General features: G+C 50.9%; 1 protein-coding gene across 1 annotated transcript in view; it reads right to left on the bottom strand.

The window, feature by feature from the left end:
• FSIP2 (fibrous sheath interacting protein 2) overlaps positions 1–12,857 on the bottom strand; it is a 52,838-nt gene that overhangs the window by 17,674 nt on the left and 22,307 nt on the right. The window contains exons 10-13 of the mRNA XM_006767091.1: positions 11,973–12,845; positions 7,961–11,908; positions 5,485–7,900; positions 10–3,257 (exon numbers count right to left, since the gene is read on the bottom strand). Of these exons, the coding sequence (XP_006767154.1) occupies positions 10–3,257; positions 5,485–7,900; positions 7,961–11,908; positions 11,973–12,845 (10,485 nt within the window). The remainder of the gene's footprint in view (positions 1–9; positions 3,258–5,484; positions 7,901–7,960; positions 11,909–11,972; positions 12,846–12,857) is intronic.

Below are 12,857 nucleotides of genomic sequence, written 5' to 3'. Positions count from 1 at the left end.
TTGTTCAACCGATTCCTGAGACTCGGAATTTTGTAAAATGTTTTCGAAAACGGAGTCCACAAGGTGCTGGACATCATCTTCTGAATAAACAAACTTGGTTTCTTCATCATCTTTTGAGAACTGGATGTCATGTTGAGAAATTTTCATCCTAATATCACTGATTATATTTGAAGCAATTTCATTGAAATTCACTCTTGACCTGTCTTTTAGAGTTTCTGTGTTTGGAACAAAGTCGGATGCAGAAGAAAAGATTCTAGATAATAGTACTCTGATCATGTCTTCTAAAAGCGTGTATGGCAGCAAGGTATTATATGGAGATAAACTCGGGCTTGGCATGGTGGGTTTGCTGATGTTACTAATGATGTCCTGGATGATGTTCTCAGCTGTGGAAATAGAACAGGAAGATGACAAATCGCCAGAGAACAGCGGGTGAAGAAGGTAATCAGAAATGGCCGCTACAGTTAAATTGGTGATGTTTTCCACAAAAGTCTCGCTGTCTTCAGACTTCCTGTCAGCCTCAGGGTCTAGCCCGTGCTGCTGTAACACGTTTCTGTAAACAGAGGACACGAGCTCATCCACCATGTCTGTGCCTACGGAGGGGCAGGCGCCCTTCTTGCCGCCACTGAGGATGTGAGTTGTAGGTTTGTTGAAGTGGGTGGTTATCGAGTTCACTATTTTTTGTGTCATGTTTTCCAGCTCATTGTCAGTGTTCTGCTTGGAGCTGAATATCTTTGATACAAGTCTGGCCACAATTTCCCCTATGAATGTGTCAGGGCGAACACCTGAGGGGGAGGGCCTCTTGGGCCTGTGCGACTCTGTGACCTCACTGAGGACCCGTTTAACCATGTTCGATACTGCATCCAGTGGAGTATTTGGACGGTGCAAACCTTCTTCACACAAAAATGGTTGAAGATGGTTTTCAATAATCTCTTGGATAATAAAACTGGCTATTCGGTCCACCATAACTGGGCTTCGGCTCACCAGGCTGTTCTGGATTGAGATGAGAGAATCAGGCATTTGCATAATGTTCCGATACACAGAATCCACCATCTTCTGGGTGTTTTTCCCTGCACATAGCTGTGGATTGTCACATATAGTGAGCCAAATTTTGTGTTTTGAAATGGCTGATAGAACCTTATTTATGATACAGTTAGACATTTCACTGAAGTCTGAACTCATGAACTCTTTTCTCCCCAGAGAGGAAGCCCTACTGGGTGGAGCAGTGAGTTGGGCGAGAAGCCTCCTGATGATATCCTCTAGAAAGGAGTGCGACACCCTGGTGCTGTAGCCTCCCGCAGACCTGGATCTGGAAGCGCATTCTCTCAGGGCCCTTTGTAGTTTCTGCAGGATGATTTCCGCTTCAAGGGGGCAGCAGGAGGTCGGGCTGAGCTTCTCCCGGAAGCAGGGTGGGAGTTGGTAGTCCACGATCTCTAACAGTATGCCGTTCGCTATTTGTCCTGCTAGTGAGGAGTTGTCATGCGCCAGATTCACACCACAGGTCACCTTCAATTGATATTTCTGCAAAACGTCGGGGTAAACCGAGTCAACAACCCTACGTACCCTTTCCTTTTGGACTGGCGGGAAGCACAGCCTCTCCTCCACATTCCGCAGAACAGCGATCTGCGCGCGCGCAAACTCCCGCACCACGTTGTGGACAAGCAGTGTGTTCATCTCACTGAGCTGGGCCTCCGTGATGCTTTCATTTTTGCCCCACAGGGAAGTGGAGAGATCGAAAAACAGTTCTGAAATGATTTCCTCCAAAAATGTGGCCGAATAAACACCGGTGCTCCTACTCCCCAGGTGTAGCTTGCTATGGATGGCTGTTTCCTGCCTCCTGCGAGGTGTCACAGAAGAGGAGCTTACTGAACACTTCCTGCCAAACGGTGCCTGGGTTTTGGAGCGGACCTTGCTGGAGAGATTCAGGGATCTGGTCAGGGCGCGACTGTCACAGCTGGTGAAGCCGGCAGAACCTTTACCTTGTCTGAATCCTGCTAATTCTGGCCTTTTTGCTTTTATAAGACCCGACTGTCTTTCTTGTGTTCTACCCTTCAGGTGCTGGCTTGCACTGGGCGGGCTGTGAGGGAGCTCAGTATTGTGACAGAGTTTGTCCATCAGGGACTTCACCAAGGTGTGGGAAACGAGGGTGAGCATAGAGTCCGATGGCGACACATCTGTATCCATTTCTGCCAGATTTTCCAAAAGATCTGACATATAATCTCCTTGGGACTGTTCACAGCCCATTGCCCCCTTACAGTCACCAAAGCCCTCGTCTTCTACACTTTGAAGCATTTTTAAAAGCTGACATTCTTCTGCAGACATTTCATCAGAAAGAGGGCCGTGATCGAGAAAGGCAGTGTTGGTGCATTTTTCCAAAAGCGTTCTGATAAGTTTCTCACACACGACATTGAGAAGAAAAACGGATTTGGGGGTGAGCCCTAAGTTATTACTTGAGGACGATAAAGGTTTTCTTGCTTTTTCATGAGAATCCACAGCCTCACCTCTGCGTTCATCTGGTAAAAATAAATCTAAAACAATATTGAAGACCTTATTGACCACCTCTTTGGACTCACGCGTTTTCAGGCTACTGACGATACTGTCTAACTTGTGTGCCAGATAGTTTAATTTCTCATTTTGAATGGGACGTTCATCTGGGTGAGTAGATGATTCCCAGTTTCTGCAACTTATCTGTCTTTTCATGGTGTTTGTTTTGTTGCCCATGGACACACTATTGCTTCTAAGCATGGACAATGGTTTACTTCTTCCATTGCTTTCAAGGTGATGAGTTATTCCTATCACTTTGGACAGTACGTGAATCACTCCTATTAAGAGATCCTGGAAAATATGGTCAAAGTCAGTAGCAGTGACTCCTGGGCAATAAATGTACTTTGTTTTTAAAGAAAACATTTGCTGTGCAATGTCAGGCTCTATAATGTTACTATTGCAAAGGATTTTAGTAATGATTTCAGAAATACTTAAAGCAAGTTCTCCAATAGAAATCGACCTGTTTTCAAATACTTGAGAATCAATAGAAATAATCTTGTTACATCCTGAATTTTGGCTTTCCCATGCCTTCGCACTTTCTCTGCCACCTCGGATGCCATCAGAAATGCTCGAAATTAAATGGCAAATGACAGACTCAGTGAGATGTTCACAAAGTTGGCAAAGCGAAGAATCATTATATATGCTTCTTAGACGCTGTTCTGACTCGTATGTTTTCTTTGACAGTGCAGAAACAATAGACCTCTTCTCACTGGACACTTCAAAAAGAAAACATAATTTGTAGCATGCATTAAGAGAAATACGGAAAATTCAATGTATCGGTAATTATTTACATATGAATTTCACCTTTGGAACACTTCACTAAAGAAAAAGAAAAATTTAGTCAAGAAAAAATTGGGTTTTCTTCTGATACTTATTTCACACCTTGTGGAATCATAATTTTAGCCAGAAAGTTGAGAAAATTAACCACGAAGAATTAAAATTCTAAGTCAAGTGTTGATTTCTTACTTGCTTAGATAGTTACGGGCTTTAAGAAGTTGGAAATTCTAGGGCAGAAAAATGAGTTTCGAGTTGAGTTTTACATCCTAGCATGTGCACAGTGTTATATGGGGGCCTCATATGATTACTGAGGACATGTTTTGAGTCACAACATTTCGTGGTCTGTTGTGTGTCACTCAGGAAACTAAGGAGTTGAGTGGGCATAAGAACACAATGAAGTAGGATTGTGCTCACTGCAGAGGTGTGGGGCTCTGTGGCCATGGCAGTAGTTTTCTAACCCCTGGGTTGTAGGTTGTCACAAAAACAGAAGGCCAACCCAGCCAGGCGTAGGAGTCCCTTCTTCCTCCCACTCAACAAGATATTTACTGCAAACCATACACCTGGTTGGGGTGGCCAGCTTCTTGGAGGGCTGGTCAGAGCGCCAGCCTTGGTTCTCAGAGCTCCCTCAGGACACAGTCCCCTGTCTACCCCCCAGGTGTGGGAGGAGGCAGGTCTCTGGAGGTGGGAGGGGTTTAGCTGAGCTTTGACTGCTTGAAAGCGGGTCCCCTGTGGAGATGGAGGGAGCGAGGAAGGAATATTCCACATGAAAGAAGGACCGTGAGTGCGTTCCCTGGGAGGCACCAGGCACCAACGGGATGGAGTCCTCTATCTGCTTCTGTTGCTTTGTTTTCCTTTATTAAGTTCGGTCAGGCCCTGCTCGGGGACAGGCCGTTTAGGAGCCTGAAGCTGCAGTTACACACTGCGCACCTCAGAAGAAAGGCCGGAGAATGATCTCTGCCTGCAGGTGGCGGGTCTGGTAGTATGTGCTCTCATATTTGAATGTCGGGCAAGTGATGTATCTGGACTGGCGATGTAGCTTCCTGGTAACTAGAATTATTGATCCAGTTCAGAGCTATTACAGTATTATTAGATTCCATTTTATGAAATTGCCAATAATCAACAGGTTTGGACATGCAAGAATGGCTACTACATGTGGTTCAACCTAACATTAGAAAGGGAGTGAAAATACCTTTGTAAGAATATGTTTATAGTACTTCACCTAAAAGGAATTTAAGAATACTGCAATGCAAACAAAACCAGGTGTTTAGCCAAGCGGGTGTGGCTCAGTGGTTGAGCATCAACCTATGAATCAGGAGGTCGTGGTTCGATTCCTGGTCAGAAAACATGCCTGGGTTGCAGGCTGGATCCCCAGTGTGGGGCTTGCAGGAGGCAGCCGATCAGTGATTCTCACTCATCATTGACGTTTCTATCTCTCGCTCCCTCTCCCTTCCTCTCTAAAATCAATAAAGATATATTAAACACACACAAAAAAACCCCAGATGTTGAATGCCACTGCTCTCACAAACTGTGACTAATAATGGCAAAGACGTCAACTGTACACCATGAAAAGATGAGTTGCTAACCTGCAATCCGCTAACTGTGGCTTTGGCATGAAGAAGGCATGCACGAGAATCTTAAAAACTCTTTGGAGCTCATGCCTTGTGCTCCGCCGGCTCTCACATAGTCCCATTATCTCTCATCTAGGATGCGGGAAACTGAACACCACACCTTTTCAGGTTCCAACCATGTGAATGCTCGACTCTTTGTCAGGGTCCTGACACAGTAAGAAGTACCAAGTCCCCATCTCCAGGCTGTTTTCAGAAAGATGGCCCATGCAGCTCCGTCTAGAGCAGTGAGGGCAAACCTATGACACGCATGTCAGAGGTGACACGTGAACTCATTTTTTTGGTTGATTTTTCTTTGCTAAATGGCATTTAAATATATTAAATAAATATCAAAAATATGAGTCTTTGTTTTCCTATGGTTGCAAATATCAAAAAATTTCTATATGTGACACGGCCCCAGAGTGAAGTTAGGGTTTTTCAAAATGCTGACACGCCGAGCTCAAAAGGTTCGCCGTCACTGCTCTAGAGACCTTTAAACATATCTGACTGTTCTTTTTCTAAATTATGTCAACCTGTAAAGGAAGTTCTCTTTTTCGCTTACCTCTGGTTTTGAAGTTCTGGAAATATGTGACCACACATGTGGTTACATGTCTTGCTACCAAATTGATTTCATTTGGACCCAGCTCATGATCAGCGAAAGCAATGACTTCAGATTCTTTCACAGCCTTTACCTTTGGGTCGCTCTTCTCCCACTTTTGCAATAAAGAAAAGTCTCCCCTGCTGGCTTCTGGGTTTTTGCTTCTTCCCCTGGGGACGCAGCGGGTCCTGTCACCCCACGTGGCGGACACACTTTTCTTCTCCCCCTTTTGTCCTGCAGGGCTTGGTGTGGACGTGAAAAATGGTTTCATCCTCTCTGTGCTTTCGTTAATGGGTGGTTGACTAGGAAACCCATAGCTTGACAACACAGTATTGACAATATTTTCTGCCGCTAAACATATCTTGAGTGGAGAAACAGTTGTCTGAGTTTGGTTAGGCCCACCAACGGGCTTTGGGGTCCCATAATGAAACACTTTTGGGTTTTTAGCTTTTCGCATTTCTATGAAGGACAGGCCTTGCTTCAATGCTTCTTCTGTGGACTCAGTCACCCGTTTAGTCAGTTTTTGTAAGATACTGCCTTCGGGCGTGGCTTGATCAAATGACCATTCCCTGGGGCCGTGGTCTGGGCCCTGGTTTCTAGAGGAGGATGGCGCATTCCCTGAGTCAGGCCTTTCCCTGGGCTCTGAGCTTCTGCCTGGGCCTTCCCCGGGGGCTCTGGCATAGGAAGCTACGTTGGGTGGGCCCCTGCACCTTTTCTTCGTGTCGTCTTCAGGATCAAACACCAAACCAGGAATGCGAACCCGTGGAGGAGGCCCGTTCCCAAAATGAACTTCCTTTGACTTGGGGATTTTCATATCAGTGGCGAAGGCAAGATGATTAACAATGTAGGTGTTTTCCACTCCTGGGAACAGACTGGGGAGGTTTCTGATCAGAGACTCGCTGACGTGCGTGCACTGGTCCATCAGCGCCCCGATGATCTCGCTCGCCGCCACGTTCTCCGGCAGCGCGCTGCCCGGCGGCTCCGCGTGGCCTATTTCCTTGTCCAGCTTGTCCTTGAGGACACCCAGCATGTCGCTGGTGATGGACACAGCGCAGGTAAGCAATTCTGAATGGAACGAGTGGACCTGCAGAAAAACGTGCTGCACATTTTCCTTGGGAATCAGAGCACTGCGCCTGCAGTCATCAGCAGGCTTCCTCAGCGACTGCAGCTCGGGCAGCATCTTTTCGCTTAGCAGCCTCTGCTGGGCCGGAAACAGGTTTTCTGCCGGCATTTTCACTATTTCGGAAAATTCGTACTTGCAGGTGTGTTTGAACTGCAGGTCTACAAACGCCTCCAGGATGCCCAGCACCCTTTCCACAATGTCGAGGACAACCTGCTTGGTGGAGCCCAGGGACATGTGGTCCTTTGCGTCCATGTAGTAGATGGGCGCACCGCTGGGGACGTCCTTGGCCGGAAGGCCGTGTTTGCTCTGAGCGGCGTGTTCCTTCCTACGTGCTGGAGTTTCCTTGCTGTCCGGGGCGGGTATCTGGGACAGAAAGCACAGCTGTAGTTTCTCAAGGAGCATTTCCACGATTTCCCTCGAGAACATACTGATTTGTGCCTTGGTGGCCTCCGCTCGCACTGACGTTCCTTGAAGGCGGTGATGGAGCCTGCTTTCCCAGTCTTCGGGGTGCGTCAGATTTAAGAAGGAAAGGTAATATTCCAATTCCTTCGATTTCATTGAAATGACAGTCAAAACATTTTCAGCCACTACCAGCAAGTTACATTTTTCACTTTCCATGTCATTTGCTTCTGCCTGCCATTTGTCAAACATTTTTTTAAATATCCCGTCCTTGGGAAAGATCTGCTCGAGTTGGGAAGAGACATTTTCCAAGTAGAAGCAGGCCTGCGTCTCGGCGAAGCCCCCTGCGCCCGGGCGCCCCACGGAAGGCTTGAGGTCGGCCGGAGCCGAGAATGTGCTCGGAGCGGCCAGGCTGTGGCTGCCCGGTGCGCACACCCCTTGCAGGACGGCGCGAACGATCCTGTTTGCTGCCCCGATTTGGTCAAACGGCAGCGCCTTCACACTGACCATGGCTCTCGTTTGCGTGGCCTTTTCAAACTCGGTCACGGTCGTCTCCAGGATCACGCTGGTCACGTACGTGGCGTGCGCCCTCAGGTCTGCGGCGGGCAGCCTGGCGCCCCGCCTGCCCTTGGCGTCCCCGGCGGTGAGCGTGTGCGGCAGCCCCAGGCAGGTCTTGGACTGGCTGCTCTTCGGAGGCCTCTCCCCGGTCCCCACCTTGGTCTTGCTTCTGGCCTTAGCACCACCAGGGCCCAGGGGCAGCTTTGTCTTCAAATTAGGCAGAGAAGTCACTTTTGACTTTGCTTTTACACTTGTTTTAAAACCTGGCTGGAGGCTGCCCTTCAGGTTCACTTTAAGGCTCTGGAGCCTTTGAGGTTGCAGCTCATCAGCACATCTTTCAGGGGCCTCTTCCAGGTAAACTGAGGCAAATTGTGTGATCTTATCGAGCACCGTTTGGACCAACTCCTTCCCCACCTGCAGCGGCGAGTGCTGCTGGAAACTGCTTTCAAACAGGGGGGTGTTTGGGTCGCCTGGGGAAGGATAGGCCCGTGGCATCAAGTACCCCGTGGAATTACTTCCTCTCCCGGCTTGTTTCGCTTCTCCCACGCACGGCGGTGGCTGAGGGAAGGTGCCATTGTCTTCGAAGGTTTCCTTTTGGTGACTCTCATGTAAGGAGGTCACAACCACCGCATACATTTCCCCCAACACACTCTCGACTATGTCGTTGGCTACGCCATTAATGTGGGACTGGACGAAGGTTTTGTGCGTTACGTCTGATGTTTTAGCTTTAGAGCTAGATGCCGCCTGGGGGGCTTCACTGAATGGAGGCAGGTGGCCTTTGGTTTTCATTACTTGTTGGTGCACTTTCCTTAAAACCTCTCTCACTGGAGCGAGCAAGGCAGCCCTTTCTTTTTGCTTGGATTCCCCACCTCTCATAAATATTTCCTCCAAAACAACGCTCTGGCTTTCCTTCCCCACTGCCCGCTGGTTTTGTTCGAATGGGTACTGTGAAAACAGAGATAACTTGGTGTTTTGGTCCAGCTCTCTTTGTCCTAACAGCATTTCCTTGGGTACAGCTAACGGTGCAAATGCGCCAGGATGGTCTTTTGTGTAAAACTGAACTTCATTTACAGACCTCTTAGCGTTCAAAACCTTTAAGGTGTTGTTGACAATCTCACTCACAATGACGTTTTCCTGGAAGGAGATATTGTTTGGATGTAGATATGCCCTTTGGATTTCCAGGTCCAAGTCGTTTTTAATAAGCTTCAGAATGACACTGGCGATGACGTCCGCGTATTCCTTAAGGCTGGCTTGGGAGAGGTGAATGGTGGATCCCCGTTTTTGTCCGTAACTCAGAAACGCAGGATCTGCAAGTTTGTGGCTGAGAACAGTTTCCGTTGATAGTTTCAGGACGTTCACATTGGACGCCCTTTGGCTTGGCTCACGAAAAACGCTGTCCTCGGGCTCACAGGGCTCCAGGCCAGGGCTAGCAAAGGACTGCTCTGTGGGCTGGGAAGCAAGAGTAATTAATGAGTCTATTCTTTTGGTGGCGAAAGATTCTAGCTGGTTGACGATCGTTTTGGTGATGAAGTGAGCGTTTTCCTCACAGGGGTCAGGGGCGGGCCTTGTGGGGTCTTCCCTCCCTACCACAGTTATCTGACTCGCCACAGCATACGCGGGCCTCACATTGTTTGACGATGAAAAACGCTCTGTGTCTCCTCTGCTCTGTGAGCCCGTGAGCGGAGGCAGCTGGCACCCTATCTGTGGGAACACGTCACAGGAGGGAAGGGGCAGCCGGCCCGGGGGAGCGTGCTCTGGTTTTGTGCCGAGCGTGACAGCGGAGCTGAGGTTATGCAGGACAAGGTCCACGATGTCGTTGGAGATCAGCATGACGTCCGACTTGGGGACAGAAAGTGGTGGGACGATCGCATTGGCACCCTCCAGGGACAGCCCGGCGTCGGCAGCTGGGTGTTCCCCGGCGGGCAGGCCTCTCGGCGTGGGCGTGGCGAAGGCCAGGTTGTTTTGATGCAGCGTTTTTTCATAAATGTCGCACAGGATGCCTTCCATGACATCCTGTATTTGGAACTGAAGCCCTTTGCGATACTCAGTCCTGTTGAACATCCTCTCAATGACGCCTTCCTGCAGACCTGAGTGAAGCTCTTCGTCGGAATCGTGTTTGTCAAACTTGCCTCTGGACGAGACGATCTCTAACACCGTGTTCACGATCTGACTTGCGATCCCTTCAGAAACCACGATGTTGTGTGTTAAGAAAGGACTTTCCCTTTCTTTATCTAACTCGTGTTTGATGCCTTGTAAAATCTTCCTGGCCACTTCTGTTGCATGTGTGTTTAGTTTGTTTAAAGAAAGTTGGCACGAGTTGGTACTTTCCAGAAAATGATCCACGGAGCAGGGAGAAAACCCATCATCTGGATACAGGCCTTTGGCGGACAACGCTTTGCTCAAAATGCTCCTACCTGGCTGCACAGGGAAAGCCACTGGGACCGTGAACTTGATTTGGGGACAAAAGAGAGATTTTACTTTGTAAGTAGCGAAGGTTTCTAGGTTTGTCAGTATCTCCTGGATGATGTCTTCAGCCACGTTTCCTTTGGCGTTGAGTCTGGGCGGGACAGGACACGGATTCCCATCCAGCACAGCGACTGAGGACTCTTCCGCGCAGGCGGGGACGTGGAAAGAAACATTCGCTGAAAAGGTGATGGTTTTGTACCTGTTTTCACCAGCGTTTCTCTGCGTCATGGCCGCTGCGTAAAGCTTATGCAGCACAGTCGTGACCACATCAGCCACCACGATGGTGACGTCGGCCTCGGACACCAAGGGGCCCGTCCTTTGGTCGATGAAGGGGACCCACGTCGGCGCCAGCGGCTCGCCACCCACCTCATGCGGGGCGCCCCCCAGCGGAGGGCAGGAGAGAGAAAGCACGTTTAATTGGTTGACCAGAGCCCCTTGGAAAATCTCGTTCAAAATGTTCCTGATGATGGGCACGATGGGAGATTTCTGTGGCTCCTTCAGTTTCCCTTCGATTTTGTTTAGGGTCCTTTCCAGAACCCACTGCCTCAGAGAACCGGGTTGCGTTTCTCCCCTCGGGAGGGTTCCCTCGGCTCCGAATTCCTTCTCCGCAGGCGCAGCGTCTTCTAGACACGGGTCTGGCTCGGCCCCTCCGGGCAGGAAGTTCCCGTAGGTCGGCCGGTACCCGCAGGATTCCATGGTTCTCTCTTCGGATTCGGGGTCGTCCAGCACATCTGGGGACACCACGTCTAAAATCAAGTTGATCACGTTCTTCAGAAGCTGTCTCTCCGGGGAAGGGCTCTTGGTGCTGGCCCGCAGGTCCCCGGGGCTCCCGCCGAGCTCCGTCTGGATGGCCTTCAGGATGGTGCCGGACGCCTTCTTGGCGTGCACGTACAGCGCCGAGCGCAGCAGCTCCTCGCAGGCGTCCACGGCCTCACTGGCGCCGTCGCGCTGCAGGTCCACCTGGGCGCGGGTCTTGTGTCCCTTGCTGATGGGGTCCAGGGCTCCTAGGTTGCCACTGGCAAACCCTTCCAGCTTCGCAAACACCCCGTTGAGGATGTCGGTGGCCATGGCCGTCAGGCTGTTTGGATGCGTTTCCCTCGTGCTCCTTGTTTTGCAAGGCCCGGGAGCAACGGTTTTCGCGTCCCTGTCCGTCTCCTCTCTGTTGCTCTCCCGCAGCATCCTGGACACGATGCCGGAGATGATGTCGGTGCACTTGGCCATTTCCTCAATGATCGACTTGAACGATAGGTTATCGATATCCGGGCACTCGGAGGCAGCTGTCATCCCAGAACCCGCGCAGCTGGTGTCCGCGTCGACCCTGCACAGCTTCGCGAGGATGCCGTCCAGGATGGTCTGGGAGAGGAGCTGGAGGCTAGGCTGCAGCTTCGTGGCCACTCCCCGGTTCTCACTCGCCTTCTCTCGGGGCGGCTGGCCCTCCGGGCGGGCGCCCAGGAGCTTGCACAGCAGCTCGTACAGGGTTTCCCCAATGCTGTCCAGCACTTGCAGCTTGCCCTTGTCTTTGAGGTCTTTTCCACGGGGGTCGCTGTGGATGGCACATGGAGTCGCCAAGTATTGGTAAAAAGCTTGTTTCTCCTGCCGACTTGGAAGCGTGGATGGTTTGCCAATACCGTCCGGCCCACACGCCACCGAAGGCCTTGGCTCATCGGGAGGGAGGGAGACGCTGCTCCGGTCGGAATGTGCGCTTGACAACATCTCGCAAATGCAAGTCAGCAATGGGGAGGCCTTGGTGTCCTTGCTGAGATCCGCGTCGTCAGTGTCAGCCGAGAACTCTCTGCCTCGGAGGGGCTTGCTGTCGTCGGCTTCCCGCGGGCTCTGGCTTTTCTGTGTAGGCGCTCAGCTGATGGCGCAGCGAGGACGGCTCTGTGCAGGGCGGTGTGGAGCCCACGTGCAGTTTTGGGTAAATGAGTCCCTTCAGCTTCTTGAACACCGTGTCGATGATGTCCCCCGAGATGTCATCTACAGCCTTCGGCTCACATGCCTCAGACCCGAACAGGGAAGGGGTTTCAGGGCCTACGTCAAGTGAAGACAAATACTTCACTTTCTTCTCACTGTCAAACCATATGTTCAAAGGTTTTTTATATGGCGCCTCTTTGGCCACGTCGGGAGTGTGGGAACGGCCCCGCGGAGTCTGACGCCTCGCGGGTAGGGTGGAACTTTTGGGGGTGCCGGGGATGCGGTTCAGTGCCTCGTGGAGGATGTGGATCACGGCCTCTGTTATGTCCTGAGCCACCGTGTTAACTTCTCCCACGGAGAACAGCTGGTCCCACTGGCCCTGAGCCGGCAGCCCTCGAGGCTTCCCGGAGAGGAGGACTGCGGCGTCCTTGCCGGCTCTCCCGCCCGAGGGGTGCGGAGGAGGAGGCTGCTCCTTGAGCATCTCCGTCAAAATGCCTTTGATCACGTTTGCCGACGCCTCTTGTATTTGGTGCCTTTGGTCTTGGCTGAAGGTCAGCGTGTCTTTACTCGAGCAGATTTTTCCCTTTAAAACTTCTTTCTTGTGAACACTCGACCCCTCGGTCTTGGATCCCTCACAAAACACGACTTTGCTTCTGAGAGAAGCGGGCCGTGGGGGCAGTTTGCTGTTTCTGCCCAAACGCGCGCTCCTCCCTGTGAGCCAGCACTCGGGGTCCTGCTCCCGTGATCTCGCCCTCTCGTTCCTCAGAGAGGAGTCCAGCGCGTTCTCCACGATCCTGTCTATCTCCTCGCTGTCGTCGTCGTCGGAGTACAGGACCATGCCCGGCACGTTGATGGGCGGCAGCGGCTGCCGTGGCCG

This window comes from Myotis davidii, unplaced genomic scaffold (assembly GCF_000327345.1).
Source record: "Myotis davidii unplaced genomic scaffold, ASM32734v1 scaffold221, whole genome shotgun sequence".
Classification (NCBI taxonomy): domain Eukaryota; kingdom Metazoa; phylum Chordata; class Mammalia; order Chiroptera; family Vespertilionidae; genus Myotis; species Myotis davidii.
Note: the sequence above shows the minus strand (reverse complement) of the source record. Positions and strands in the feature narration are given on the sequence as shown.